Source organism: Bos javanicus, chromosome 18 (assembly GCF_032452875.1).
Source record: "Bos javanicus breed banteng chromosome 18, ARS-OSU_banteng_1.0, whole genome shotgun sequence".
Classification (NCBI taxonomy): domain Eukaryota; kingdom Metazoa; phylum Chordata; class Mammalia; order Artiodactyla; family Bovidae; genus Bos; species Bos javanicus.
Genome location: NC_083885.1, coordinates 10,499,998 through 10,515,284, shown reverse-complemented (window position 1 = coordinate 10,515,284; position 15,287 = coordinate 10,499,998). Strand labels below are relative to the sequence as shown.

The following is a 15,287-nucleotide window of genomic DNA, read 5'->3' as shown; positions in this document are numbered from 1 at the left end:
AGAATTAAAGGAGCCCCTGCTGGGTGCTAGGCCTGGTGGCCTCACTGGGTTCCAAGAACAGCGGAAAAACAGAGGAGGGCTTGCCTTGGCCTCCTGGAGCTTACAGCCAAGTGGGCGGAGCCAGATACTGGAATGATCCCACAAATAACGAAGAGTGAGAACTAAACTGCAACGAAGGGATGGCACCCTGACCCACCAGAGTGGGCTCTACCTTAAGGCCACGGAGAGGCATATGTCAGAAGAGGCTTCCTAGAGGGAATGGTCCTTAAGCTCGGAGACTGGAAGGAAGAGGAGGAGTTAAAGAGAGGATGGGGAAGTTGCTTGGGCTAGAGCTTAGCCTGTGCACAGGCCCTGTGGCGGGTGCAAGTGTGGGGAACACAAAGGATCCCCTGAAGAGAGAGGGACTGAGTGGGGCTGGGAAAGCCTCCCCAGCACCCACTCCTCAGTCACATCTGCCCTTTCACTTGGGGCACCACCCAGTGTCCCCCAGCCCCGGGACCTTCTCCCACACGACCCTGTGCTTCTGCCCCTGCCCTGACTGCCCAGCTCCAGGGGCAGGGTCCTGGGCACCTGGCGCTCTCCCCAGGCAGAGAGTCCTCGGACACAGGAGTGGAGGCAGGTGCTGGTTTTATTTGGGACCTGATTCTGGAAAGAGCGGGGCCTGGAAGTCCTCCTGGCTCGGCGCTCCGTGGGCCCTGGTGATCCTGGCTCACACGGGCCGCTTCACCCCCAGTTACAGCTCTGGGCCTACCGTGTCCTGTGGCTACTGTTTCCACCCTGGTCTGAGTCCGGGCAGTCTGGGTTTCCCACTCTGCATCTGAGAGGCCTGTTGCGTGGGCTCATGGCCGCTCCTGTCTCCTGCAGGAGAGGCCCCCTTCCATCACTGGGGCATCTTGGGATGGACTCTGCTTCCGGCAGGGCTGTGGTGATCTCCCTCCTCTTAGGGCCTGGGTGTAAGGCTGCCGGGCCAGGTGCTAGGGTGGCTTCCTGGCCTCCTTGCGCAGCAGGGAGCTGGCCACGGCCAGGGCCCCGCCCTGTACGAAGCGCACAAAGTTGTCCCCGGCCAGTGGCCCCATGGCGTACAGGCCCTCCTGGTGGATAGTCTGGTAGGTGAAGGGGTCCACCTCAATGGGGTTCCTCTTGGCGCTCAGTGGCTGGTCGGGGTCCACGGCAAGGTCGGTGCCCGCCCCCGGGAGGAAAGACAGATCAGGGTGGGAGCCGATGAGCACCAGCACCAGGGCCACGCCAAAGACCTTCTGGAGGCCCTGGGGGTCGCGGAACACGGCCTGGCGGTCCTCCTTGAGGAGCAGCAGCTGGTGCTCGGGGAGACTGCGGTAGCCCTCGTAGGGGCTGGGCGACAGGATGGACTGCTCGCGCATCATCTGGTGAACCTTGTGGTACTCGGGGTACAGCATCTTGGGCAGCTGGTTGAACACCAGGCCGGGGTCATCCACGGGCCGGCGGAAGGCGTGGATCACAGGGACGCTGTAGTGGCGGGCGTAGAGGACCGCGTCTGCGGCCGACAGCCCCGCCCCGATGATGAGGACGGGGTCCGAGGACGGGGACACCGTGCCTGCCTGCGTGGCCTCCTCCAGGGCCGACAGGTCATGGTGGACGAAGGGCAGGGCCTCCCCGGGGATGCCCAGGCGGGCCGGGCTGTCGGACGTGCCTGTGGCCAGGACCACGTTGTGGGCACGCAGGGAGAAGGACTGCTGGCTCTGGTCCTCGGCGGTCACGAAGCCGCTCACCTGGAAGAGCGGGCTGGGGTCCCGGGCCCCAGGGCTGCTGGGCTCAGGTGTCCCCCACTCCACGGCCGTGACCGTGGCGCTGGACACGAAGTTGTGGCTCAGCCCCTTCCTGATCACGTAGTCCCTGTAGTAGTGGGCGATGTCGCCGGCCGTGGCCCGGCTGTTGCGAAGACCTCTGGGGGAGGAGGGACAAGGGGGCGTGAGTGTCAGACAGTGGACTAGGGCCGGGCGGACAGGCTGGGGCCAGGCCCTGGAGGGTGGCTGCACCACCCCTACGCGTAGGACTTGCTCAAGGGGTTCACCCCCTTGGAGCTGTAAAAACCTTTCTTTTCTGTACAATGGAGCTAATGAGGGTGGGGTTTGGAGTGTGGCCCCTGGTGTCAGAGGGCCTGGGTTCTGTGGGAACCCCCTGCCTCAGTCCCTCGTTTGCAAAATGACCACGGTGATAGCACTTGTTCCCTGCTGTCATTGAGAGGCTCAGATGACAGGAGTGAAGGGTTTAGACTAGAACCTGGCAGGCTGTGAGTGACGCGGGGTCGGCCACGAATGTTTCCTCCAATGACTGACTAATATTCTATGTGCATGGGGGTAGGATTCTGTTTTTATAAAGTTCACAAATAGATAAAGCTCATCTGTGGAGTTAGACATCCAGAGAGGGGTGGCCTCTTAGGAAGGGGGTGATTGGGAAGGGCCTGAGGGGGGCTTCTGGGGAGAAGGGGTCTGATTTTTGAGTCTGGGTGACTGAAACGTACGTGTATCCACCTTAAGAAATTACATCCACCTGTAGGCATGTGAAAGTGAATGGCAACCCACTCCAGTGTTCTTGCCTGGAGACTCCCAGGGACGGGGAGCCTGGTGGGCTGCCGTCTATGGGGTCGCACAGAGTCGGACACGACTGAAGCGACTTAGCAGTAGCAGTAGGCATGTGAATTGCGTGCTTTCTATATGTGCTTATGCTTCAGTAAAGAACTTGGTTAAATAATAACCCACATAGAGCACTTAACACAGTCCCCAACACACAGCCATGGCTGTTATTACTGTTACTATATTACTGTTACTATTGTTGTTATTATCACTCTTGCTATTATTACCACCTTTTCCAGGCCTGTTGCGGGTGGGTGAGGCATAGACATTGTTGAGGCTATCTCAGCTCCTCCCTGTAGCTCCCCAGGTGACCTTCAGTGAGTTCCCTTCCCTGACTTGTGGACACTTGTTACAGATTAACTCAAAGGGGATCTTTTGTGACATATCGTCAATACAGCCCATCAGTAAGGACGCAAAATTGTAGGTGAGCTCAGATATCCCTGAAGGCCACTCCAGCCGACACAACTCGTTAATCTGCTCCTGAAACTGGAACTCTGGAATTCACGGCTGTGGGTTGGTCATTTCGGCTCCTCTGTTTTAGTAAAAAGTGTTTTAAAGGGCTGTCCTAAGACGATGTTGCATCCAAGGTTCCTTATAATAATGGCACATTGGAAAGAATGAAAGCTCTGTGACTGGGGAGTGGTTTAGGAGCCGCGGGAGCACCATGCGGGCAGGGGGTGCATCTGGTGTGGCTTTTGGCTCTGACATCTAAGCACAAGGCCCGGGATGTAGGAATGAGTGGAGCTGCCCGCCCTCTCGGGAATGGCCGTGTAGCAGGGTGGCTGCAATCACTGTGTAATCACCATGTGAGATCTTATGATATAACGTTACATTTTAAGAGTAGAGCAGAAAAGGGTGCATCTACTGTGAAATTTACATTCCTGTCTATCTGTTAACACATCACTACACCAGCCTGGATGTCTTTCTACCACATTTGCTGGGGCAAAAGTCTTTGTGACAAAAGGACAGACCATGAACTCTGGAGGGATGGAAACAGAGTTTCCCAAGAGGTCAAGTGAGGTTTTCAGTAGGTCAGCTGCCTACTGGGTGGCTGAGCACTGAAGAACTGATGCCTTCAAACTGGTGCTGGAGAAGACTCTTGAGAGTCCCTTGGATAGCAAGGAGATCTAGCCAGTCAATCCTTAAGGAAATCAGTCCTGAATATTCATTAAAAGGACTGAAGCTGAAGCTCCAATACTTTGGCCACCTGATGCAAAGAACTGACTCCTTGGAAAAGACCCTGATGCTGGGAAAGATTGAAGGTGGGAGGAGAAGGGGATGACAGGGGATGAGGTGGTTGGATGGCATCACTGACTCAATGGACATGAGTTTGAGCAAGCTCCGGGAGATAGTGGAGGACAGAAGAGCTTGGTGTGCTGCAGTCCATGGGGTCACAAAGAGACATGACTGTGAGACTGAACAACAACAGGCCCCGAGGGTGGAGAAAACGTCAAGGGCAGATGCCACCCTGAGCACTGGGCAACTTTACGCCTCGTGCCCTGGGATGAGCAGGGGCTGGCATCTGTTGTGATTCAGCTGTCTCTCTGGGGTGGTGAGAAGTGTGCAGCATGGTCATTATGGAGCAGGAAGTGGGATGGGAAGAGAACCCTCCGAGGTGCGGCAGTGCTGGGGAGGAGTGTGGGGTTAGGAGTCAGCTGTCTTTCTTTTCTCAGTTTTCAATTTCCTGTACTGTAGTTTTGTTTCTAATGCAAAATCAATTTAAAAAAAAAGTGCATCCGATGGATTAGCTGACCGAGAAAAAGAGACGGTTGCAGGCCAGGCTCAGAATATCGGGAGGGGCTGTGGGAGGCCAGAGGACTGGGGAGCCTGGGCCAGAGGCTCTGAGGCAGGATGTGGGGGGCAGGGGCCAGTGGTCACCCCTCCTTAGAGCCTGGGATGCCACAGGGAGGCCCAGTCGAGATTGTGAAGCAGGAGCACCGGATGGGGGGTCCTGGGGAGCCCAGCTCTGCTGCTCACTGCCTGTGCGGCCCTGGGCAAGTCCTTTCCCCAGCCCAGCTGCAGCGTTGACCACAGCATCCCCCCTCGAGAGCAGGCTCGATGAGCCTCTGAAGCCCCTTGACCTCTAGCTGCCAGTTCAGTGTCGGGGGTGGGCTCGGGTCTTCCCTGCCCACCTTGGCTTTCCAGGGTGGCCTCACCTGCGCTTCTTGCACATCCAGTCCTTGACGTGCAGGTCGGGGAGCCCCATCCACTCGCCTTGGCTCAGGGTCACCATGGAGCCTTCAATGGACTAGGAGTGAAGGAGAGCAAAGTCCAGTTCTCTTCTGGCCCCCAGCCCCCCCAGGGCTGGAGAGCAGGGGAGGCCTCAGCTGCTGGGGCTGGTTGCGGGGGGGAAGGGGAGGGAGGAGGGGGCAGTGGGGGCGAATAGGGAAAGGTGGGAAGTGCAAGAGTCCTGATCTGCGTTAGGGAGGTTTGGCACAAGTCCCCGCACCCCATCCGGCCCCACTCACATGCCAGGCGCCCCCAGGCGGGTTCCGGCCCAGGACCAGGTGGGGGATCGCTCGCTCCTTCTGGTGCCTCCAGGTGAGGACGGACTCCACGCTGCCCCCAAAGTCCGTGTCTGGGCGCAGGAGGGCGTCAAAGAGCAGGGCCACGGGGCTTTGGCACCGGCCCTCCAGGCCTTCGGACAGGTAGTCTAGGTCCTGGAGTTGGGGGGCGGGGGGGCCGCAGGTCAGAGGGCTGCCTGGTCTCACCTTCCCTCCCTTGTATTGGGGTGTCAGATGAACTTGGGAAACGCCGCCTCCCCGAAGGTCATCACACACAGCAGCACACTAAAGGCTCTGACAAGTCCTGCAGCGGCATTTACCCGTTTAGATTTGCCAAACCCAGCGTCTCTCAACTGTACTGGAGCACAAACCTTTTTCTCTGCATTGTACTGAGGAATTCTGGGAAATCCCTATCTAGACCCCACATGGCTTACTTCCTCACCCTCCAGCTCTGGGGTGGAGGGGACCAGCTTGATGGACATTGCCTGAAGGGGCAGCGGACACTGAGTGACCTCCTGGGAGGCGAGGGGTGTGGAGGGGGGACTGGGCGGCCCTCCTAAGCAGGGGCTAGTAGGTCTGCAGTATCCAGGACTGGGGTCCTCAGCTTTGGCACTCCTGGCTCCGGGGCTGGGGGGCTCGTCCTGTGTGTTGTGGGATGTTCTGGCATCCCTGGCCTTGACCCTCTTAAACCAATGGTGTCACCATTCTGGGCGTGACAGCTGAAACTGTTTCTAGGTGGCCAAGTGTCCCCAGGAGAGCAAAACTGTCCTGAGTTTAGAATCGCTGGACTAGGGGAGGTGAGACATGCTGACATCTTAAAGAAAGCTGCCACCCCTCTTTCCCGGTTTCTGTGGCCTCCTGTGTCTCACAAACACATCCTTTTGTTTCTTGGCTGTGCCACGTGGCTTGTGGGATCCTAGTTCCCTGTCCAGGGATGGAACTCTGAGCCCGGCAGTGAAAGCACCAAGTCCTAACCGCTGGACTGGTGAGGAATTCCCACAAATGCTTTTTGATTTTTACCTGGGAGAGTTTCCCTGCAGTGGGGGTGTTCCCCCTCCGCCCAGAGCTCAAGCCCACCTGGTCCATGATGGAGACCCCCGGCGCCTCTGAGAGCTTCCTCTGCAGCAGGGGGTGCGGGTGGATGGCATCCGGCCTCACGTAGGGGGTGTAGCCTGAGAGCAGGTAGGACAGGCAGATGCCCGAGGGACCGTTGCCTGGGGAGAGAGGGCATGGTCAGAGGGCAGAACGTTGGAGCCCTAAGACCTCCACCACCACCGAGAGCTTTGGTTTTGATCTGTGTCATCCCCTGATTTGCTCTTTACTCATAAACATAAAAATAAAGCATATATTAGTGCTGCACCACTTTAACAACTAGAGAAAGCTGTGGAAATAACCACTGATGTTTACTGAGTGCTTACTATGTGTCAAGCTTTCTGTTAAGTGATTTAAAAACATTTTTTTTTTCTATGTGGACCATTTTTAAAGTCTTTATTGAATTTTTTAAAATAATATTGTTTGATGTTTTGGTTTTTTGGCCTCAAGGCATATGGGATCTTAGCTCCCCGACTGGGGATCAAACCTGCCCTCCCTGCCTTGGAAGGCAAAGTCTGAACCATTCCAGGGAAGTCCCCACTGATTTTAACAGCAAAATAATAAAGCTACTGCTGCTGTAACAAGCCTCTCCGTAGCCCGGAAGCCCGTGCATTACCCCCCGAGCCAGGTGCACGCTACTTTTGCTCCTTTGCTACGTGAGGATGCTGGAGCAGAGAGGCTGAGTAACTTGCCTGTGGTCATAGAGCAGCGAGAATGAGACCCTGAGAACACCAAGGACAAGCCCAGTCCTCCAGGACCGACCATGCGGTGGGTTCGAGGGATGTGGAGAACATTGCAGCACATAAGACGGTGTGCTGACAGGGTGAGCTCGGGGGCAGGGGCGCTCCGGACGGGCGCTAAAGCCACCCGTGGTGGGGCCGCCTGCCCCCGGACCTGATGAACCCCAGGACTCACTAGTGGCCCTTCTCGGGCAATTAACCTTGCGACATCACTTCTTATATGTCCTCTTATCTTGTGCTGTGCTGAGTCCCACTTATGGAGACAACGGTTAGGATGAACCATGTGAAATCGCTGGTGCTCAACTGTCCTGAACTTACAAAAATGGCCATTTCACGTGGTTCAACCTGATGCTGGCCTGGAGGGCGGGGGCCTCTGTTCCCCCTTTCTGCAGACCTGAGGACAGGACCATATGCAGCTGCTGTGTCTTCTCACTCAGGCACCCAGCGCAGGGGAACACAGGCCAGTTGCCCACTTATCACCAGCAGCCCACCATCCCCCCCGGCCCCCACCCCGCCGGGCAACCTCTCCAGGTCGTTCTGCTCCTGCCTTGTGGGTTCCTGGAAGGACCGTTTGGAATGATGTTTTAGAAACTGCTGAGCAGAGCGCTGAGTGAACGCTCCTGACCTCCGACCCACCCAACCCCCCTGCCTTGAGCAGCACTCACCAATGATGATGACCGGGAGGGGCTCTGAGCTGCTGGCACCAAGGTGGTCCTTCCTCCGGTTGCTCATGCCTGTGGCTGAGGGGGATGTGGGGCTGGCAGCCGACCTGGGAGCACAGGGGAAGAGGGGCCGCTCACTGAGCCTGGGAGTCAGGTGGTCACTTCCCAGCTGCAGGGTGGCCTCCCGTTGGCCTCAGGGTCAAGTCCAGGGCCCTCCCTGAGTCTTACGATGACGCTCCTCTCACACCTGCTACCTCCTAAACAGGCCCAATAATGCAAGGCTCCCTCCCCAGCCTGGTGGTCTCCTGCTCTCTGAGCCTCACTCCACACTCCCATCTCATTACGGATGGTAACAGTTGCTGTTGTTTCGTCGCCAAGTCTGACTTGTCTGACTCTTGTGACCCCATGGACTGTAGCACGCCAGGCCTCCCTGTCCTTCACCATCTCCTGGAGTTCACTCAAATTCATGTCCATTACTTGTGATGCCATCCAACCATCTCATCCTCTGTTGCCCCCTTCTCCTCCTGCCTTCAATCTTTCCCAGCACCAGGGTCTTTTCCAATGAGTTGGCTCTTTCTTGAAGCAAGCCCTGTCCAGCACGCCTGTGACAGCCACACCCCCACCTCACAGGCCAGCCTTCAGGTCTTCAGTGGACCTGGCCCTGGAGAGGCACTTCTGAATTGATGACAATGGGCCCATTCCTGGATCTCTCTGGCTCTCGGTTTCTTCATCTGTATAATGGGAGTAATCATAGTCTCTACCTCATAGGTTTGTTGGGGGGTAGGGGGACACAGGGAGGTGATGTACTTGGAGTACCGACCTGGAGAAAATGGGCCATTGGGAAGAGCCCAGGGCTCAGGGGCTGGGCTAGAACAGGTGGACATACAGAGACAGGAAGCTGAAGCCTCTAGGTTAGGACAAATGCCTTTAAAACTGCCCGTTTCTGGAGCACCAGCACCCTCTGCTGGCCACAAGCCCAAATCACTCCGATGGATCCAACCCCAGACCCACCTTCTCCACGTCCCCCCAGCGCAGCTTTGCCTGAACACCCCGCACAGGCCTCTCGGCCTGTCTCCAGGGAGGCCAAGACCTTGCTATGAGATCTGGCTCATAGCAAGTGAAAGGGTGAGTCAGTGGCACAGGGCCCAGACCGCCCCGAGCAGCCAGGGATGGGAGCCTGGCATCACCCGCCTTCAGAATTCTTTCAGGAAAAAGCTTCAATCTGGATTTTTATGTGAATTCCCTGATTTGGAAGAATGGGCAACTGATTCATGTTTTTTGCAAATCTTGAACGGGCTGAGGGAGCATGACCGAGGCCGGCGTGTGACCTCTGATGTGCTGAGAGTGACAGCGCCCCCCACTGGGCAGTGGGGGGACAGCAGAGGGGCTGGCTGGAGGACCTGGGTGTCGCTCCCACGGCGCTGGCAACGGGCCCGCCCACAGCACTTTACAGTTTGCGAGGAGAGGAGCTTGCAGCTAAGCCACAGCATCTGGGCCCTGCAGGCACCCGGAGAGGCGGGCGCCATCATCTCCGGCTGGTAGGTGAGGACAGGGGGGCTCGGAGGCAGCAGGGCACCTCGGGTGTCCCAGGGGGATGTGCCCTCTGGTCTCCCGAGAACCGCCTCAGTGGGGCCTGGGCTGTGAGCTGTGTCCATCAGGGACCCCTTGGCCTGCTCCACACCTGGTTCCCTGCAGGGACCCCGCTGTCCGCTCTGGGGTGACACCACGGCCACAGAGAACCACCAACATTTCTGAACTTCTGCGGGCTGAGCATGCCCTGAACACTTGACGCACATTCGCCAACGTAACCCATATTTAACCGGGTTGTTAGAAGTACTCTCATGACCGCGCCCATATTACAGATGAGGAAGCCGAGGCCCAGCAAGTGTCTCACCGTCCTGGATGGCTTGCGGGGAATTTGCCACAAGGGGTGCAGGCTAAACCGGTTTTGAGCCCGGGCTGCCCTGTGCGAGGGCCTTCTCGTGCCCCCCGAGGCGGTGTGACGGGGCGTGATGGGGTGTGACAGCGTGTGATGGAGGCCCCTCCAGGCTGAGTGCAGCTCTGTCCCGGTGCTCCAGCTGGGAGGGTACAGCGGCTCACTGGCCAGCGGCTGGGTGTGCCAGTGGCCCTGGGGTAGGGGCTGAGGCTCCTAGAACACTCCCTTCACACAGCCCCGGGGCGCCACGCTGATGTCCTCACTGTCCCCAGGAACAGTGGCGACAGGACCCCGTCACAAGCTCCTTTCGGCATCGGCACCTTTCATCCTCAGGGAACCCACTCTACAGATGAGCAAACTGAGGCTCAGGGCAGTGAGGCCACGCCCCCGAGGTCACAGAGCCAGTGGGCAATGAATCGAGAGTTTGGTCCCTAGACGCCCCACAGCCTGCCACACTGGGTGCCCACGGAGCGCCCATGCCGGGCCAAGTCCTTTTCTGCCCTGTCCTCGTGAATCCTCCCAGCGCCAATAAGAGGGGTGTTTGCAGGAGCCCCCATTTACAGACGAGGAACCACTACAGACTGCCCCGTCTTCATGCTCCCAGGAGGAAGAAGGCCCCATTCACCACCAGGGCTTTTGGACCCCACGTCCAGTGCTTACGCCAGAAACTTCTGGATGCCACACGCGTGAGGTCACCACCCAGAGGCTGACCTGACGGTTGCTTCCTGCGCTGCAATACACACAGGGCCCAAGTCCCGAGACTTGGAGCTCTCGAAACCTCCTTGGAAGAGCGCACACTGCCAACTTTCCATTTGAAAGTGTAACTTCCTATTTCTTACACGCTGTTTAGTTTTGGGGAGCTGGGAAGGTCAGTTTCCAGTGTCCCTCTGGTTGAAGATGGCAAATGTTGACATTAAAAAGGCCTTTGAGTTCACAGGAGAAATGAAGCGTAAAAGAAATGGGAATAATCGCACCTTCCTGGGTGTGGAGCGTAGAGTTTGGAACATTGCAATTTCTAGGGTTATTGAAGCTTACACTGCTCTAAGGCTTACGACAACTGTATGGCTACATTTACTGAGCACCTGTGGTATTTTTGCTCATTTCACTTTAATGACAACCCTCCTACCCCACCCCAAGGTTTTTTGTTTTTGTTTTTTTTCCTGTTATCCCTATTGCCCAAAGGGAAAAACTGGGGTCAGGAGGGAGGTGTCTTTTCCAGGAATGTCGGAGACCACACCCCAAACCCTGCCCTGTGACAACTGTCGGAGTCCCCTCTGAGGAAGATGGCACAACAGTGCCCCCGAGAAAGTGCCATGAGGCCAGGGCAGGGGAGGATGGGGAGGTGCTCCGTCAGCCCAAGTGCCACCTGCCAGTCACCAGGGTGAGCCCTTGGCCTCCACGCCCACCCCATGACACCAGTGGTCCCAGAGCCTCCCTCATCTGGAGCCCCAAGAGCTCTCCAGACCCTCTGAAACCCCACCGCTCATTCTCGGCACCCCCAACCCTCCTGTGAGAAGCCAGGTCCCCCTCGACCCTGGGGCTCGGTCCCATAAGAGCAGGAGAGGCGGAGATGGAGGGAAGCACCCAGCCTGCCCCCGGGACCCAGTGGCCTCGGGGTGGCGGGCAGCCGGCCTGGGCTGGCCGCACCTCTCTTTCCTGCCTGGAGTAGCATCACGTGGGCTGAGGTGAACTCCCAGCAAGCCAGCCGGCAGGGCAGCTGTCGGCCGAGGGTGCCAGGCACCTGGAGATGGGCATGGCCAGGAGGGGTGGGGGAGGATCTCGGGGGTTGGAGGGGGTCATGCTGGTTGTGGGGAGCCGGGGTGGTCCGCCTGGCTCCAGGGCCCTGCTCGAGTCGGGCTACCTTCTCCCACCTCCCCCAAGCCTTGCCCGGGTCACTCACCTGACCCGCCTGGGTCGAGGACACTGGGGAGCGCGGTCAGGCCTCTCGGAGAACCGGAGAACCGGGGGTCAGGGAGCCGGCCGAGGGAGCGGGACGCACATTACCCCGTGGGGATCCAAGAGGGTGCGAGAGGCCGGGAAGCCCGGGTATTTCAGGGGCTGGGAAGAGGCGGGCGGAGGGCGGGGCCAGGAAAATCACTTTCATAAGCGTGAGTCAGCAGGGGCCCCTGGATGAATGAACTTGCACACTTGAGGGCGAGCGGTCACGTTGCCAGCCCCAGGGGACGGCCTTAGAGGGCCCACCCCGGGGTGGTCCATGGCGAGGAGGCGGGGCGGACACCGGCCAGGCTGAGCCAACCTGGCCTTTCGCCTTTTAGGGAGGCGGAGACAGTCCCGCCCAACGTACCATCAAGGCGGTCGCTTTGAGTGGAGAAAGTCCCGGTTCTGCTGGGGGTCTCCGCGCTTCTCCACCCCACGCCCACTCCTGCCTCGGCCCCAGGCTGGGAGCCCCGCCCTGCTCCCTCCTGGGCGGGCTGTCTCAGTTCCCTCGTCTGCGCCATGTGGCACCTCTCCTTCCTGGGCGATCGTGCTGTTTCGGTGACTGTGCCTAAAACAAGGTTCAGAGCTCCTTTTCTTCATTCCCCGCTCCCCCCGCCCCCGTCTTTAGCCGGTAGCATTGCACACCTCACGTTCTGCTGATTCTTATAGATTTTATTATATTATCGTCTCTCCCCAAACCGGGATGTGGGTTCTGTATGGTGCGGGAAGCATCTTTACGTCTGCTCTATCCGACGTCTGAGAGGGTTCTCAGCGCAGTAAGGGAGCTCAGGGAAGGAAGGTCGGGAGGAAGTGAGGACAGTGCTTGGCCTATAGACTCAATGCCTATTAGCTGTTATTTCATTTTTCATGGGGTTGTCACCTCTCTTACCTGGAGACTTTCCTGCCAGCCCTGCCCTGTGAGGGGGACGGGGGGTATGTTTTGCCCCACTACCGCTGGGACCAGGGTGAAGCAAGGAGGTCCTCACCTTGTGTAAAAATTTAAGGGGATGCCCCAAAATACTCAGTGATCAAGAAAAGAGTATTTTGATGCAATTTAAAAAAATCAGAATTAATGCCCAAATGGTACTTCCCTGGCGGTCCAGTGGTTAAGACTGTGCTCCCAATGCAGGGGCACAGGTTTGATCCTGGTCAGGGAACTAAGAACTCTCATGCTTCATGGTGCAACCAAAGGAAAAAAAAAAGATTAAAAAAATTAATGTCCGAAACCCAAGATAAACAAAAGTTTTAAAACTTCAGACAAAGGCAGTATCTCTAACCATGACATGCTGAGTGGTACCAGAAACTGCTGCAAAAATCAGAATGCTGATGCTGTCTTTATTTAACACTTTGATATTTTGTTCATCCTGGATTTTGGTGTTTTTTATATTCTTGATTTTTAAAAATATTGTGGGACTTCGGTGGTTAAGAATCTACCTGCCAATGCAGGGGACACGGGTTCGATCCCTGGTCTGGGAAGATCCCACGTGCTGCAACTAAGCCCATGCACCACAACTCCTGAGCCTGCATGCCCTAGAGCCTGTGCTCTGCAACAAGAGAAGCCACAGCCATGAGAAACCCGCGCGCTGCAACGAAGTCAGCTCCCGCTCGCTGCAACGAGAGAAGACCCGCAAGCAGCAACGAAGACCCGGCGCAACCAGAAACAAACAAACAAATACTAATGTTTAAAAAACACAAACATTGTATGAGGACTTCCCTGCCCGTCCACTGGTTAAGACTGCACTTTCACTGCAGGGGATATGGGTTTGATCCCTGGTCAGGGAACAAAGATCCCACATGCCGAAAGGCATGGCCAAAATGTAAACAGTAAAGAGATAAAGATGTTGCATGAACGCACTAAGTGCCTTGGTGACAGAATGCTTTGTTGCCTCTTGCATTTTGTGCCCGAGGTGATGTCTGTGTCCTAATCCTGGCCCTGGTGGTCACAGAGGACCAGGGCCCTGCCCTGGAGCAAGCACAGCATGGAATATGCAGAGGGAGACTGGGAGGGCGGGAACCAGGGCTGACCATGGGGCTCCTAGGGGATGGGAGAGGCAGAGAGGGGTGCCTCATAAGGAGGGGCCGGAGGGTTTGAGGGGTAGTGTGAGGAGCTGGGGTGAGGAGACCCCGGGGCACCGGGACCCACGAACCATGTGACTGGTCCAGGCAAGGCTGCACCCAGCGTGCGATGTGGTGGGTGGAAGCTAGTTTACGGCTCAGCCTTACGGGCTGGGTGAGCCTGCGGGAGGCAGGGCGCCCTCGGGGCCTCCCTTTACCCAGGAGAAGTGGCACTCAGAGTCTTCCCCTGAGGTCATCGGCGGCAGGGACGCTTGGTGCCGTGTGGCACAGCGGGACAGAACATGCAGGCGGGAATCCGCTGCCCCCTGGCTGGCCCCTAGCTCTGCTGCACACATGCTGTGTGACCTTGGGCCGGTGGCCCACCTCTCTGGGCCTCTGTTCCAGGGGGCCTTGTTACCAAAACTCCCTGACACCCTGAGGTGCACCCCACACACCCCAGGTTCTAGTCCAGGGCTGTCGCACTGGAGCTGTGACGGCGAATCACACCTCCCCCCATCCCCCAGCTGTCTCCACTTCCCCACCCCAGGGCCCTGGTCTGCAACCCCCCCGGTGGTTTTGGGTGTGTAAACTGAGGCAGACAGAGACACTCCAGGCTCAGAGATTCCCACCCAGGGCCTGGTGGAGCCGGGAGAAAGGACCCTGAGGCTCACAACCCAGAGGGGTGCCTGGGAAGGAGGTGGGCTCCGGGGACCCCCATCTCTGGGCCTGGCAGGTCCTTCACCCCCAAGCTGCCCCGCCGCCCACGCTGGCCCTGGATTTTTCTGGAATTTGAGGATTTGCTGATGTGGGAGAACTGTGTGTGGGAGATGGACTTTCTTCCCTGGCGCCTGTTTACCTGACAGCAGATGATCAGAAATAAAATGTGTTGAGCTGCTGCCAGAAAGCTCGACCAAGACTGAGACCGATAATGTCCCAGGCAGACAAAGGGGCGAAGGTTAGAGGGGCCGCAGACAGAGAGAAAGAGCACGACGGGCTTTGCAGGCTGACTGTGGGGGACCGGCTCTCTTGGACTCCACTGGGCGCCCCTGTTCCTTTAGATCCGCCCTGCCCCCTGCTTGGCCATGACCTCCTGTGGTTATTAAGCCCCTGAAATGTGAGCCTCCTCATTCTGATGTGCTGAAAGTAGACGCAGAAAATAAAAACACAGGTACCCAGGTAACTTCGAAATTCGGATAAATAAGAAATAAACTTTGAGCATGTCCCATGCAATGTTTAGGATATACTTATGCTAAAAAGTTTTGTTTTCATTGCTTAAAATTCAAAGTTAGCTGGGCTGCCTGTATGTCACCTGGCAAAATCTAGCCATTAAGTGTAAATATACACTAGATTTCAAACAGTAAGAACAGAAAAAAAAAAAAAAAACTGAAAAAGAAAAGGTAAAATGGCTCAATGCCTTTTGTGTGGATTCCAGGTTGAAAGTCACAACAATCCTTTGGACATCCTGGGTTAATGGAGATGTATCACAGACACGAACTTGTTTAATGAGGCTGCTGGGAAACTGGCAGTTACACACACAGCTCTCACTTGGCATTGGTGGGACCCTGGTGCCTACCACTCCTGCAGACCTGGGCCTTCCGGGATGTTCCCGGGTTTAGCACCAAAAGCCCCACCGCGTTCCAGGAACTCCTCAGTCCTGGGCAAACCGGGATGGCTGGTACCCTGGGGCATTGCAGGGGGCAGGGCACCTCGCTTCTGAGCCGCCCTCTCCTGCTCTGGGCCCTGCAGCT

General features: G+C 57.2%; 2 protein-coding genes across 7 annotated transcripts in view; both read right to left on the bottom strand.

Moving 5' to 3' along the window:
* The window catches only part of NECAB2 (N-terminal EF-hand calcium binding protein 2), a 43,643-nt gene extending 43,125 nt beyond the window's left edge, over positions 1 to 518 (bottom strand). The window contains exons 1-2 of the mRNA XM_061386874.1: positions 436 to 518; positions 212 to 404 (exon numbers count right to left, since the gene is read on the bottom strand). Coding sequence (XP_061242858.1) covers positions 212 to 232 — 21 coding nt within the window. The 5' untranslated portion in view covers positions 233 to 404; positions 436 to 518. The remainder of the gene's footprint in view (positions 1 to 211; positions 405 to 435) is intronic.
* Positions 519 to 610: 92 nt separating this feature from the next.
* OSGIN1 (oxidative stress induced growth inhibitor 1) overlaps positions 611 to 15,287 on the bottom strand; it is a 34,339-nt gene continuing 19,662 nt past the window's right edge. For 3 of the 6 annotated variants that reach the window (XM_061386865.1, XM_061386867.1, XM_061386866.1), the window contains 6 exons: positions 11,852 to 12,052; positions 7,614 to 7,717; positions 6,194 to 6,330; positions 5,081 to 5,272; positions 4,769 to 4,860; positions 611 to 1,923 (listed from right to left, as the gene is read on the bottom strand). In XM_061386865.1, the coding sequence (XP_061242849.1) occupies positions 975 to 1,923; positions 4,769 to 4,860; positions 5,081 to 5,272; positions 6,194 to 6,330; positions 7,614 to 7,680 (1,437 nt within the window). In that variant the 5' untranslated portion in view covers positions 7,681 to 7,717; positions 11,852 to 12,052 and the 3' untranslated portion in view covers positions 611 to 974. Of the gene's footprint in view, positions 1,924 to 4,768; positions 4,861 to 5,080; positions 5,273 to 6,193; positions 6,331 to 7,613; positions 7,718 to 11,446; positions 11,766 to 11,851; positions 12,053 to 15,287 lie in introns of those variants that run through there. The other 3 variants (XM_061386869.1, XM_061386868.1, XM_061386864.1) reach the window with 2 other exon arrangements.